This window comes from Lactuca saligna, chromosome 1 (genome assembly GCF_052625555.1).
Source record: "Lactuca saligna cultivar CGN05327 chromosome 1, ASM5262555v1, whole genome shotgun sequence".
NCBI classification, from domain to species: domain Eukaryota; kingdom Viridiplantae; phylum Streptophyta; class Magnoliopsida; order Asterales; family Asteraceae; genus Lactuca; species Lactuca saligna.
The window spans coordinates 20,647,216-20,659,613 of NC_136417.1; the positions used below are offsets into that span (position 1 = coordinate 20,647,216).

Sequence of the window (12,398 nt, forward strand, 5' to 3'; positions counted from 1 at the left end):
AAAATTTCTCCAATTATTATATGATGCTTAATAAGAAATTGAAAATTGAACTTTACTCAAAGGCTATTCACCAACCCTTCAAAACACCTAACTATCCAAACTCTGCCACAATTCAAAAAAAATAATACTACTCACATCAGCGATTAGATAAGTTTGTGTATTGGGTTAAAATCACATTTCGAGAATTGAATAGGTAGTTGATTCTTTGAATACAATAAACAACCCAATTGATTTAGCCAATTTCTAATCCAATTTGATTTATTATTCTTTAATTTTAGATTTACTTTCAGAACAATGTTTTATATATTTAAACCATTTGTAAATAAAATTTGGATAGAAAAAATGATATGTAGAAAATGATAAAGAGGGCAATCTCAATAATTGTAATTATTATTTGATAGATTTAATTGGGGTGTTAAATTTATATATTTATCATCATCATAAAAGTAAAAATTAAAAATTAAAAAAAAAAAATTAATTTCCCTATTTGTTATAAGAGAATTAGTATTTGTAAAAAGATAAGAAGAAAAACACATTTCATGTTTTCTTGCACTTTGAACGGCGATTTTTTTTACTGGTTACAAAATGTACACTTTATTTTATTAACATTTCATCCATGCATGAAAGCTTAAAAAACCTTTGTGGTTTTTTGCGATCATTACAAATACAATAGTGGAAAATCGAGTTTAGCCGTAACAAAAACAAAAGATAATTGTTGAAACTATTTATTATCTTTTTTGTTGTAGACAAATCAACAACTTCTTGAAAATAATAAAAACATTGTCCCATGCATATTTTTCATATTTAGTCGGCTTATAGTACGATACACTCTATCAATGTCCCCGATGTTGTTGGGCCAGACGTTTTGGTAAATAAAATCATGGAGAAATTACTTGTCTCGTGATGTGTTGGTATGTGGCACTAAATGTACCAACGATGTCAAGTACAAATACTTTCAATTTCAAAATGGACGAATTATAAAAGTTTCAATTTTTAATATTAGGCTGGAAGGAGTGGTATCACACTCGCTCATTTTGTTACACTCCAATACCACACACAAAGAATGATATACATTTAAAAGAGGAAAGAGAAAGAAGAGAGAGAGAGAGAGAGAGAGAGAGAGAGAGAGAGAGGGAGGAAGAGTGAGAGAGGTAGGAGAACTCCATTTAGTGGTAGCATAACCCAAACCACACTCCCCAAAAAGCGTAGGAGGGGAGATATTCACTGCCGTTTCACATGCCACATAGTCTCAAACCACACTCCATTCCGTCGTGTTACAACTACTACCTACTAAATCCGGATTCAAAATTATGTTTGTAATTACAAGCATTATTTTGAATCTTATTTGGAAAGTACCTACTTTCATAGTTTCATGACAAGTATAATATTTTGAGTGGATGTAACCTTCGTCATTCTATTCTGAAAGTTATAAAATAATGTTTGTAATATCAATTTTCAATTGATATGACACCCACTCGGCATATTAGTTGAAATAGTTCTTAATTTGAGAATACATTGATAACATGCTCCCGTTGACTTACAACACTATCAATAATTTTTTGCAAAATGCGGAGGGTGGTGGTATAATATCGTTGGTTTTATTTGTTGTCATATGATCTCCTTTAATATCATATTAGGGATTAGAAACATGGAAGGTGTTTAGCATTGATTTAGTTTTGCGTTCTGGGTAGAGTGATCATTCTTGATGATAACAACACATAAATAAGAATGATGAATTGGCAATATAAAGAAAGGAGTTTCGGGTACGAGTAAGGAGTGAATAGATGTGGATGGAAAAAGTAAAATTTACAGAAACCCTATGGGTATTGTTCAAACATTGTCACTGATTCTTTTGTGTGACAACTAAAGTGTCACTCATCTAGCTCGTAATGATGTCTTTCATGAACGCACAAAATACATTGAAATTGAGTTTGTCAACATGTTCTTGGTAATATTGTCTTTCTATTTTCGATTTCCACTACTAATCAAACAACTAATATCTTCACCAAAGCTCTCATACCCGGTCATATTAATCTACTTTTGTCCAAACTAAATTTGGATTCTCATCAGCCTCCTTGAGTTTAAGAGGAGAGTGGGGGTGTTTGCCTTTATATAAAAACTATAGCAACCTTCTAGGCAATTAAGCTCCTTCCTGGTTTAGTTCATAGCTTAGTCTATATATTTCTTGTGTCGTTCGCTTTGTAATATCGTCTCTCTAATAAACCTTGCTATCTATTACATACAAAAGCTATCAAAATCAGGAGAGTTGGATCATCAAAATCATGGAGAGTTGGATCTATTTGGTATCTGAATTGACTATTTAACTTGATTGTTGGTAACTACTTAAAATGTTGTTTTAAATCAAACTACATCTTTGCATAAGTTTGTTGCTATTCTTGAGCTTTTAGCTAACTAGATTATTATGTGGTGTTATAACCAATGAATTTCCTAGCATAATCTCATTTGATGGAAGTTGGTGTCATATTGGGTCTAATATTGGTTTTGATTTGGATTACCAAGATAAATTTGTTGGAGAGTTGTTGAAATTATGGAGGGATTAGACTCGGTAGATTCATTACTGAATTTGGAGCAGATTGTTGGATCCGGTTGTCATAGGAATGGAAACAACTTGTAATCTTGCATTATAACTTAAGGGTAGGACATTTTTCATTTCATCAACATACAAGTTAGACTATAACCCTTTTTGTCTAAGTTTAAGACTTTTATTATCTCAAAAATGTTATACAAATCAAACACATGGTGACATGGGTCGATGTGGAATACATTTTTATGAGCTCCAAATTGACCGATAGTACTCATAATTTATGTATAACTTACGCTTGTGTGTCTATATGTTCTCGAAGATTAAAGTAATGTCTTGTCTTTCCAGTGTTTCTCCCTTCCTTCCTACTCCAAATAATTTATCTCACTCTTCCACCACGTCTCACCCACTTCTCCATCTCTTTATTTTTTCTATAATATATAAATAATAAATAATATGTATATGTGTATATGTGTGTGTAACTGTGTATATATCTATTTGTTTCTCTCTCTCTGTCTCTCTCTAAACTCTAAAGAAAAATGAGAAACAAAGGAAGCAAGTACCCCATTGCCTTCAAGCCGATCCTACTCGTCGTCTTCTTCCTCCTGGTTTTTGTTTTGGTAATATTACTCAGGTCATCATCTTTACCAACATCCTTTCAAGCTTCATCTGTTACCTCTGATTCAAACCTACCCACCACCACCAACCCAACATCTTGCCCTCCTCTGCAACACCAATTATCGGCCTCTCAAACATGCAACAAGCTTTCTCCGGCCACTGCCGAGACACTCGTTCACTACGTCACTTCAAACATAACCCCACAACAAACCTACAAAGAAATCTCCGTCAGCCTCAGGGTTCTATTGAAGAAATCCCCTTGTAATTTCTTGGTTTTCGGACTCGGTTTCGACAGTCCAATGTGGGCCACGCTCAACCACGGCGGCCGGACGGTGTTCCTAGAAGAAGACAAGTCATGGATCCAGCAAATCCAGTCAAAATTCCCGAATTTGGAGTCGTACCACGTCGTGTACGACACGAAGGTGGCGCGTGCGTCGGAGCTGATGGAGATAGGGAAGAGGGAGGAGTGTAACGTGGTCGGAGATCCGAGGGTCTCTGGGTGCGAGCTGGCAATGAAAGGGAACTTGCCGGAGGAGGTGTATGAAGTGGAATGGGATTTGATAATGGTGGATGCTCCGACTGGGTACCACGATGAAGCTCCGGGGAGGATGAAGGCGATATACACGGCGGGGTTAATGGCGCGGAACAGGGAGGAGGGGGAGACGGATGTTTTTGTGCACGACGTTAATAGGGTGGTGGAAGATGAGTTTTCGAAGGTGTTTCTGTGCGAAGGGTATTTGAGCGAGGAAGAAGGAAGGCTGAGGCGTTTCACAATACCAAGTCACAGGACTCGGTCTGGTAGACCGTTTTGCCCTCTTTAGATCTATTTGTTATCTTATTTCTACTAGTGGGTATCATTGTGATTTCATACTTATTTGTTTACTTTTCATACTTTATCACGAAATTATTTTTCAAAATCTCATGTCAATTTCTTTATAAAAGGAGCTTAAGTATAAGCTTAATATGAGAGTAAATTTGGTCATAGTTTGTGACATGAATAATTTTATTTAGTTTTTTCTTATTTTCTTATTATATTTTATAAAATCTACTTAATTGTATTACTGTTATTCGATTACAAACACCTTTGTAAAATTCAATGTTATAATTAAATTGATTTTTTAATATTTCTAATTTTACAATAACTTTTTAATGTATAATGAAATATAATGTTTGAATAAAAATTGAAAATATATATTATAATAGGAAAAATAAAAATAAATTATTATAATACAAAAATAACGAGAATATATTGTTATTTCTTTCATTAAAGTGGAAGCTTAATCATAAGAAATAAAAAAACAAATATGAAATAGTTAAACCTTAGAAAATACATGAAGATGGGTTTGACTTTAGCATATATCTAGGTGTTTTTTAATTTTATGGGAATGTTTTTTCTTCTAATATTATTTAAATACATTATAAATATTCCACAGAAAAAGTAGAAAGAGCAAACCATCCAATTTTAATGTATTAAAATGAGTAGGGTCTTTTAAGTTATATTTTGTATGATCAATGAAATGAACAAATATAACCGTAAAGAGTGGATCTAATCATCAAAAAGTCATCTAAAAACTAAAAGGCTTTTGGTCTAATGGTATTGTAGTTGTCTTTCCTCCTCCTTGAGATCAAGGGTTCAAAGTTCTATTAAAAACATAATGGATTTAAGAATACGTTAACACACCAAATTAAATATTTTGTTCTTTTTCCTAAAATTCTTCCAATAAAAAAAAAAGCATCTAAAGTGTTCAAGGACGTTTTAAACTATTCAACTCCTTATTATATCTTTTAACTTTATTAAAATGTATAATAACTGTTAGCATATCAATCATTTAGTGTATCAAACGAACCAATTGTTCATGCATTCAATTTGTCCGTCCTATTGCACATGTACTTCAATTTGACAATCAGTGCGTCGAGCTTGTTGTCTCTGTTACTAAAAAAGATACCACTTTAAAAGTTACATTTGCCTTTTATTTAAGTTATTTATATTAATGTTAGTTTATTGAAGAATCATTGTTAGTATGGTTGTATCTTATCACTCAACAAACACTCAACTAACAGCTTAAACGAATCTTAAGCAAAGTCGCATCTGTTAAAATTGAAGTCTTTTTTTGAAATACAATATTGTATGATTAACCTTTATTCAGTCACCATCGATGACGTTCTGATGAAAATTGAGGTGTTTTTTGAAAGAACATCTTAACGAACTTTTTACGAGAATATGGCTTTCAATAAATATTGTAAAATGAAGGTGCAACTACAAAAAAAGAAACCAATGAACAATCCAGATTCTGCAACACAAGGACGATTTGCGTGGCCCCTATACTCAAATCAACTCACTTCAAACATAATTACAGTAATTGTTTTTTTATTGATCTAAAACTTTTTATTAATATATTTATTGCATATCATAAACTGAGTTTTTATTCATTGTTGTTTCAAACGATTATTTGTTATCACTCCAAACATTAGCTGTAATGACAAATTACCCCATAGCAAGCATTCCGGCATCATAACAAGAGCAAATCAAACAAACAAACGAAGTCAAGTCAGTTCATCGCATTCAAGTTTAATACTCATTATCAATTAAAAAAAAAGAACACAATCTTGATGTTCAAAAGGCCAAAACCTAGAAAGCGTATAAAAAGCATAACATAATGAAAATTCAAAAACAAATTGGAACCAGAGGCTACATTCATCCAACTTAAGTACGAACAGGTGGAGGACCACCTGCACCACCACCGGGGCGTGGTGCCTGACCTGTCTTAGGAAGATCATCCTGAAACAAAACAAAAAGGGAAAAAACTAATAAGTCATTTTGGAGGTGATTATATGATATTGAATAATCATAAAACCTTGAGATGATAAAACAAGATTATTATTGATATGACATATATACCCTTGGGCGACTGAATCGCTTTGGAGGCTCACGGTTCCTCCTATCAACACGGGATCGGACCCTAACGACTTTCGAGTGAATTGCACATGAAACACAGTACTGCATCTTCACGTATAACTTGGGAAGTGTATACTCTATAACAACAAAATAACAAAATTGTAGTCACATCCTTTGATGATATCTAATTATCTATAACATTTTAACAAGTCAATGTCAAAAGTTCTTACGTTCAAATGCACAAGCTTCTTGAACATCTCTAACAGCAGCTTGCTCCACAATGTTCCTCACAAGGAATCTCTTGATAGCCTTGTCCTGTTAATCACAATTACAATTCTTAATTATGGATTTGGATAAACCTTAAACAAACTTCTATTGCAGGTATTTTATCACTCATTCCTTCAAAAAATATGGAAACCTAATCGACTATGTAAACATTTCAGCAGATCGCTGAAACCAGTTGCAAGTCATTTCTCATTCATTCCATCAAAGGATACACACGTTTTTAAGTACAAAGAGTTCTTAACCGGTCTGATAGAAATCTATGATCTAATGTGCTTCAGATGCTTTAGCTAAGCAAGAGATAATAAGGGGATCCTACAAATTATTGGGATCCAATCGTAACATTATATTCGAAAAACTGTAGAAACTATATCATATGATCACTAGACTATAAATTGTATACATAGAGATCAATGTCGTTGCAATTAGAACAATCGTCATGTGCACAAATTAATTGAATATTATAAGCAAGGCAAAGAGCGAGAAGAGACCTTAGGGCAACACTTGCCGCAGTTAGAGCAGCGAATGAACTTGACATGGCCACGACCATGCTTGTTGCGTCCGCCATTCCTTCGTTTGAAAGTCTACACAGATAAATCCAAATTTTAACAAAATCAATTCACTTGAATTATAAGATTATTACGATTCGTTAATCGTGAAAACTAAATTCAGGCAGATAACAAACCATATTGCCAAGATCCTTTAGCGGTTTCCCCCGTCGACAAGGATGCCGGCGTCTGCTGCTCTCTTGCTTCTTTCTGCAACGTAGAAAGGTTTTATATGGTTGTTCTTTTGGAACCCTAGTCGGCCCATGAGTGCATCTTATAAAATCCGCTAATTTATTTGGATCCAGTTGGTGGTCATTTCTTTTGGGTTTATTTTTTCTTTTGAAAAAAATTAAAGCCCAATAGAAGTCCACATCGGCGCTCATAGGGTTTGTCTCGGAATCAGATTAGAAACAATCGGGTTTTCTTTGTTTGGCTGTTCTAGAACCGGTCTTGACCTTTCACGGTCTTTTGTACGTATTTTTCGAGTTTTTGGTTTCAAATTCGAGTTTTTCCTTTAACAATGATACACTTAAGTTTAATAAAAGAAAAAAGCAAAAAAAAGTTAGATAATTTGTGATTAAAAATTATATAATTAACACAAACTTTGTATATTTATAAACTTTAACTACCGGTCTTTTTTTAGATCGGAGTTGTGCCAGTCTTAGCATGGCCGGTATTTTTTGTGTTCGGCCTCGATAGGGTCCAATTTTCTCGGACCGGTCCTAAACAGTCCTAAACTGTCTTTTTTGAATTCGGTCTCCATCCGTTCCAAAAAGTCTTTTGGAGCACCTCTACTTTTGAAACCCAACTCCCCATGGCCCAAGGGCTACCGAAGAGAAGCCTAGATTATCTACTATAAAGAGACATTTTACATAATTTTTATTTTAAACATTTTATTTATCTCTAAATTTCTATTTAATGTTATTGTAGTGTTATTAAATTTTAAATATGTTATTTTAATCAAATACTTTATCACATTAACTAATTTTTTTTAAATTCAAATAAAATTTATTTTGCTACCCGAATAGCCCAATTAAAGGCTATGCTCTATATATATTTATTATCTTGTTATTAAAATTTAGGGAAAATGATTTAGAAGCCCAACGAAGTTTTTAAACTGTTCAAAAAACCTCAATCATATTTTGTCTGTCCAAAAAAGTCCAACGAATTTAACATTTTATCTAAAAAACCCAACTAAGTTACACTTTTCTGAAAATCAAATAAGAAAAATAAATGACGTGACTCATTACCGTATCTGGAAAATGACTTGTTAGATCAACAAAGTTTTCAAAACGTTTAAAAAACTATAATCATGTTTTTGTTGTTCAAAAAAAACTCAATGAACTTAAACAAAACAAAAATGAGATTTTTTGAACAGTTTGAAACTTTGTTAAATTTTTTACACAAAAAGTTAAGTTCGTTGGGTTTTTTGAATAGACAAAACATGATTGAGATTTTTTGAGTGTTTGAAAACTTTATTGGAATTTTAAGTCATTTTCCCTAAAATTTAAAGATGTTATATTAGTTGGATTATGTTATATTAGTTGGATTATGTTATTTTCATTACAAGTAAATTTCTATATTATATTTATTATATTGTTATTAAAATTTAAAGATGTGAAATTAGTTGGATTATGTTATTGTCATTACAAGTTAACTGGATAGAATAGAAATTAAAAACATTAAAAACATAGTAAATTTCATACAATTAAATGAACAAAATGGTTAAAAATTTTAAAAATTATACCTGAGGACTTACAACCTCGAAATCATGTGTAAATATTAAATAGTTATTAAATAGTTATTTTATATGAAACACCTATAACATTTTAAATATATTTTAGAAATAATTGTAAATTGGCTCATTGAAAAAATAAATAAATAAATAAATAAATAACTATCTACCTAGACTTTAGAATCTAAAACTTTGTAATAATAATAAGTTTATATATATATATATATATATATATATATATATATATATATATATATATATATATATATATATATATATATAGCCTATGAGGAGACCTTAAAAAATTGAGAAAAATATATTTAAAAAAAAATCATAAAATCGAACACAGATCTATGTTTGGGAGAAAAAAAAAATTGAAAAAAAATTTGCATCATTAAAATTAATCCATGATTCAATTTTAATGATCTAATTTTTTTTTTCCAATTTTTTTCTCCGAGACATAGATCTATGCTCGGTTTTATGATTTGTACTTTTTTAGATTTTTTTTCAGTTTTTTAAGGTGTTCTCACGATCCTCACTTTAAAACGAGTCCTCACCCGATCATGTTTATATATATATATATATATATATATATATATATATATATATATATATATATATAGAGAGAGAGAGAGAGAGAGATGCCAATCATCTGTGGTAAATTAAGAAAGTGGTTTTCTTTTAAAATTAAATAGAAAAAAACAAATCAGTAGGATTTCATTAAATGAGTGGGCACGGAAGGGTAGTATGGTACATTGCCTCGACAATTTAATAGGAAATCGTTTATAATTATGGAAGTGATCCACCGATAATCTCAGATATCTCGCATAATATCAAAATCAAACACCCAATGCTTCCGGAAATTGAAAAATATTATAATTTTGTGTATCCTGTCTTTAGAATCGGAAGATTTGTCAAAGGTTTTTGATATAAATACCGACAGTAAACCCTAGAAGACGGAGTCGAAATTTGGGCGCTTCTGTAAGCTTTGTTCTTGAAGAATGAGGTGTACACGATCGACTTCATTCAATTCGAAGTTCAAGAACACAATAGAGACGTCATTGAATCTTGAAGATGAAGTCGATGATTTCGTTGTCGTCCCTGAATGTAAGAATTTTTGTTTTATCTGATTTTTTTGATCTCTAAGATGTATTATATTGTTAGAAGTATATTTAGAATAGTTTATGTGAGTTTATGTATGTATGATTTGTGTTTTGCAAAAATAATGTGTGATTGTTATGTAATTTCTGAAGAATATTTAATGATTAGCATATTGTGCTTTGATGTGCTAAAAAAATCCGATGGAATGAAATAGTTCTTGGTGTTGTCTGATAGAATGATCTATTTTTTACAAACATGAATATGTTAGTTATTCTATTAGAATAACTCATGTTCTTGTACGAGAAAATATTATAAACAAAATTTATGTATATAGAGAGTTGAGTAGAAGGGTATAAAGATGTTAGATTCTATTGAAATTGAAAATTGTTTATGAGTAATGACTTAAACTAAAATATTTTAAATTCTTATAGATAGGATATAGTTTACATGTGTATAATTCTAGTAGAATGGAACGAAATATATGAGTGTAAGTATACCCAAGGATAGTTGATTATATATCTTTAGTTGAAATGTCTAAGATTGTGGTAGAATTCGAATTTGTGATTTTGTTTTTTGTACTGTTATAATTGCAATAATGTTTATAGTATGTGTACACTTTGTTATCAAGTGTTTATTAATGGAAAAATTACAATTTTTTGTTTATTGATAGACTGTTTATGTAATATATTCTAATGGAATACCAATATGTTTTGAGTTGAAATGTGTAAGATTCTTTATGGAATTTGACTTTGTGAATTTGTTTTTTGCACTGTTATTATTGCAACAATGTGTATATTATGTTTAGCCTCTGTAGTTTGATGTACTTTATATGTAATATATTCTATTAGAATACAAATATGTGTTTTAATATAAGAATGTCAATGTTCAGAGGATTATATAGCGAAATGACATGTATGATGATCTGGTAGTTTGTTTTATATTTAGTTAGAATTGTAGTTCAGTGAGTTATTTACTATTCTGTTTTTTTGTGTATTTTGTTAGAATGGCAGTTTTGTGTGTGTTATTTTTTTGTTATTAAAATAAATTTTTATTATGTTGGAATAATATTAATATCTTATATTTTTAAACATTAAATAACGTAATGTGTTTTGCTTACTATACATTCTAATATTTATTATGTGTTATAGCAAAACAAGTACAAGAAGAAGAACAACACGTGAAACGAGAAAGAAGGTCAAAGGAAAATTTTGATAAACCCGTTCCAGAAAATAAAAGTTCTAAACCTTTAAATGTACTACTTTTGGAAAGAGAGATAAGATCAAAGAGAACACGTGAGAGAGTTCCAATTGTAAAGAAATTAAAGAATAAAGGAATTTATGAATCTATCAACAAGGAACAAGAAGATAATGTTAGAAAAATAAGTACCTTCCCACCAGAATGAAATGTGATAACATTACTTCAGCTGTTAGGGACATGTCACCATAACCAAAACAAGCAATCTTAAGAATGGGTTTTAGGTCAATTATGCAAGTGAATATAACAAGTTATTCGGGGCAACTAAGCTACTACCTTTTAGATGTGTATGATGTTGATAGTAGAAGACTTGTGCTACAAAACTCTGTTATTGAGATCACAAAATAGACAGTCCATGATATGATTGTTGGATTAGGTGTCTAAGCCTATATCTATAATTGGTATGTACTTGAATTGATAGCATCACAGTCCTTTTGGATTGCCCTCAAACCTAGCAACCGGACAAGGAAATTATGAAAGGAGAGATATTGATTTATTATAAGATTAATAAATAAATATAAATGATTTATTGATATGTTAAAAGATTAATATATTAATTAGGAATCATTATGTTTAATTAATAGTTAGCCAGAAATTAATCATAATTAATTTTGGGGTTAAAAGTATTAATTATAAAGTGCACGGACTAGTTTGCAATTATCAGATAGTTGAGTGGAAGGCTCCAGAACCTCCTTAGAAGGAGGTGGACGAAATCTACGGGGGAAACTCTAACGATTTCGTCCAAGGGGTTTTAGATAAGGCCCTTGGTTTTGCTTAGACCCCAAGCAAAGGAGTATTATGGTTTTCCCTAAACCCTAGATCCCTCAACTATATAAGGAGCCCCCAGCTCCTAAATTTGGACACTCCTTTGAAGAAACCCTAGGGCCGAAATTGCATACTCCCTCTACCCTCTCTCCTTCAAGTTTCCTTCTTGCTAGTTCTTGGGTGTGATTCCATTAGAGGCGTTACATTTGTGGTGCTAGACTTCCAAGAAGATCAAGATCAAAATCAAGAGGATTGTCAATTGTTTGCTATAACAATTAAAAGGTATGTAACTCCTAAACCCTAGTTTTTTATTTTCGAAAATAGCCTCTCTCCTCTAGGGTTCTTATTTTGTAATTTAAATTTATATGTTCAATAGTCAAAACATAGATCCAAAGTAGGTTGCATGTGAACTTAGGAATTGTTTTCTAGTTTATTTGTTTTACCTAAAACCCATCAGTGGTATCAGAGCCATTGTTGTTTTTAAATTGAATTGCTATAATGGTTGAATTGCAAATTAGGGTTTATAGCCATTAAACCCTAAAGGCCAAAATTTTCGATTTTAGGATTTTGGATCAAAGGGTTTTTGAAAAAACCCTAGCCTCCATGAACCCTAATCAAAATTAGGGTTAGGGTTTTGGAAACCCTAGGCTCCTCCCT

General features: G+C 31.4%; 2 protein-coding genes across 2 annotated transcripts; one reads left to right on the forward strand and one right to left on the reverse strand.

Annotated features, from left to right (window-relative positions):
• The first annotated feature begins 2,998 nt into the window (after positions 1-2,998).
• On the forward strand, positions 2,999-4,218 carry LOC145027114 (glucuronoxylan 4-O-methyltransferase 3-like). The gene has a single exon (XM_078976887.1). The coding sequence runs from the start codon at positions 3,082-3,084 to the stop codon at positions 3,979-3,981; it is 900 nt and encodes a 299-aa protein (XP_078833013.1). The 5' UTR covers positions 2,999-3,081; the 3' UTR covers positions 3,982-4,218.
• Positions 4,219-5,713: 1,495 nt separating this feature from the next.
• Positions 5,714-7,143, reverse strand: LOC145027130 (small ribosomal subunit protein eS26x-like). Its single transcript, XM_078976888.1, has 5 exons — positions 7,024-7,143; positions 6,830-6,922; positions 6,287-6,371; positions 6,060-6,193; positions 5,714-5,939 (listed from the first exon to the last, which is right to left on the reverse strand). The coding sequence occupies exons 1-5, from the start codon at positions 7,024-7,026 to the stop codon at positions 5,865-5,867; spliced, it is 390 nt and encodes a 129-aa protein (XP_078833014.1). The 5' UTR covers positions 7,027-7,143; the 3' UTR covers positions 5,714-5,864.
• Between the last annotated feature and the right edge of the window lie 5,255 nt (positions 7,144-12,398).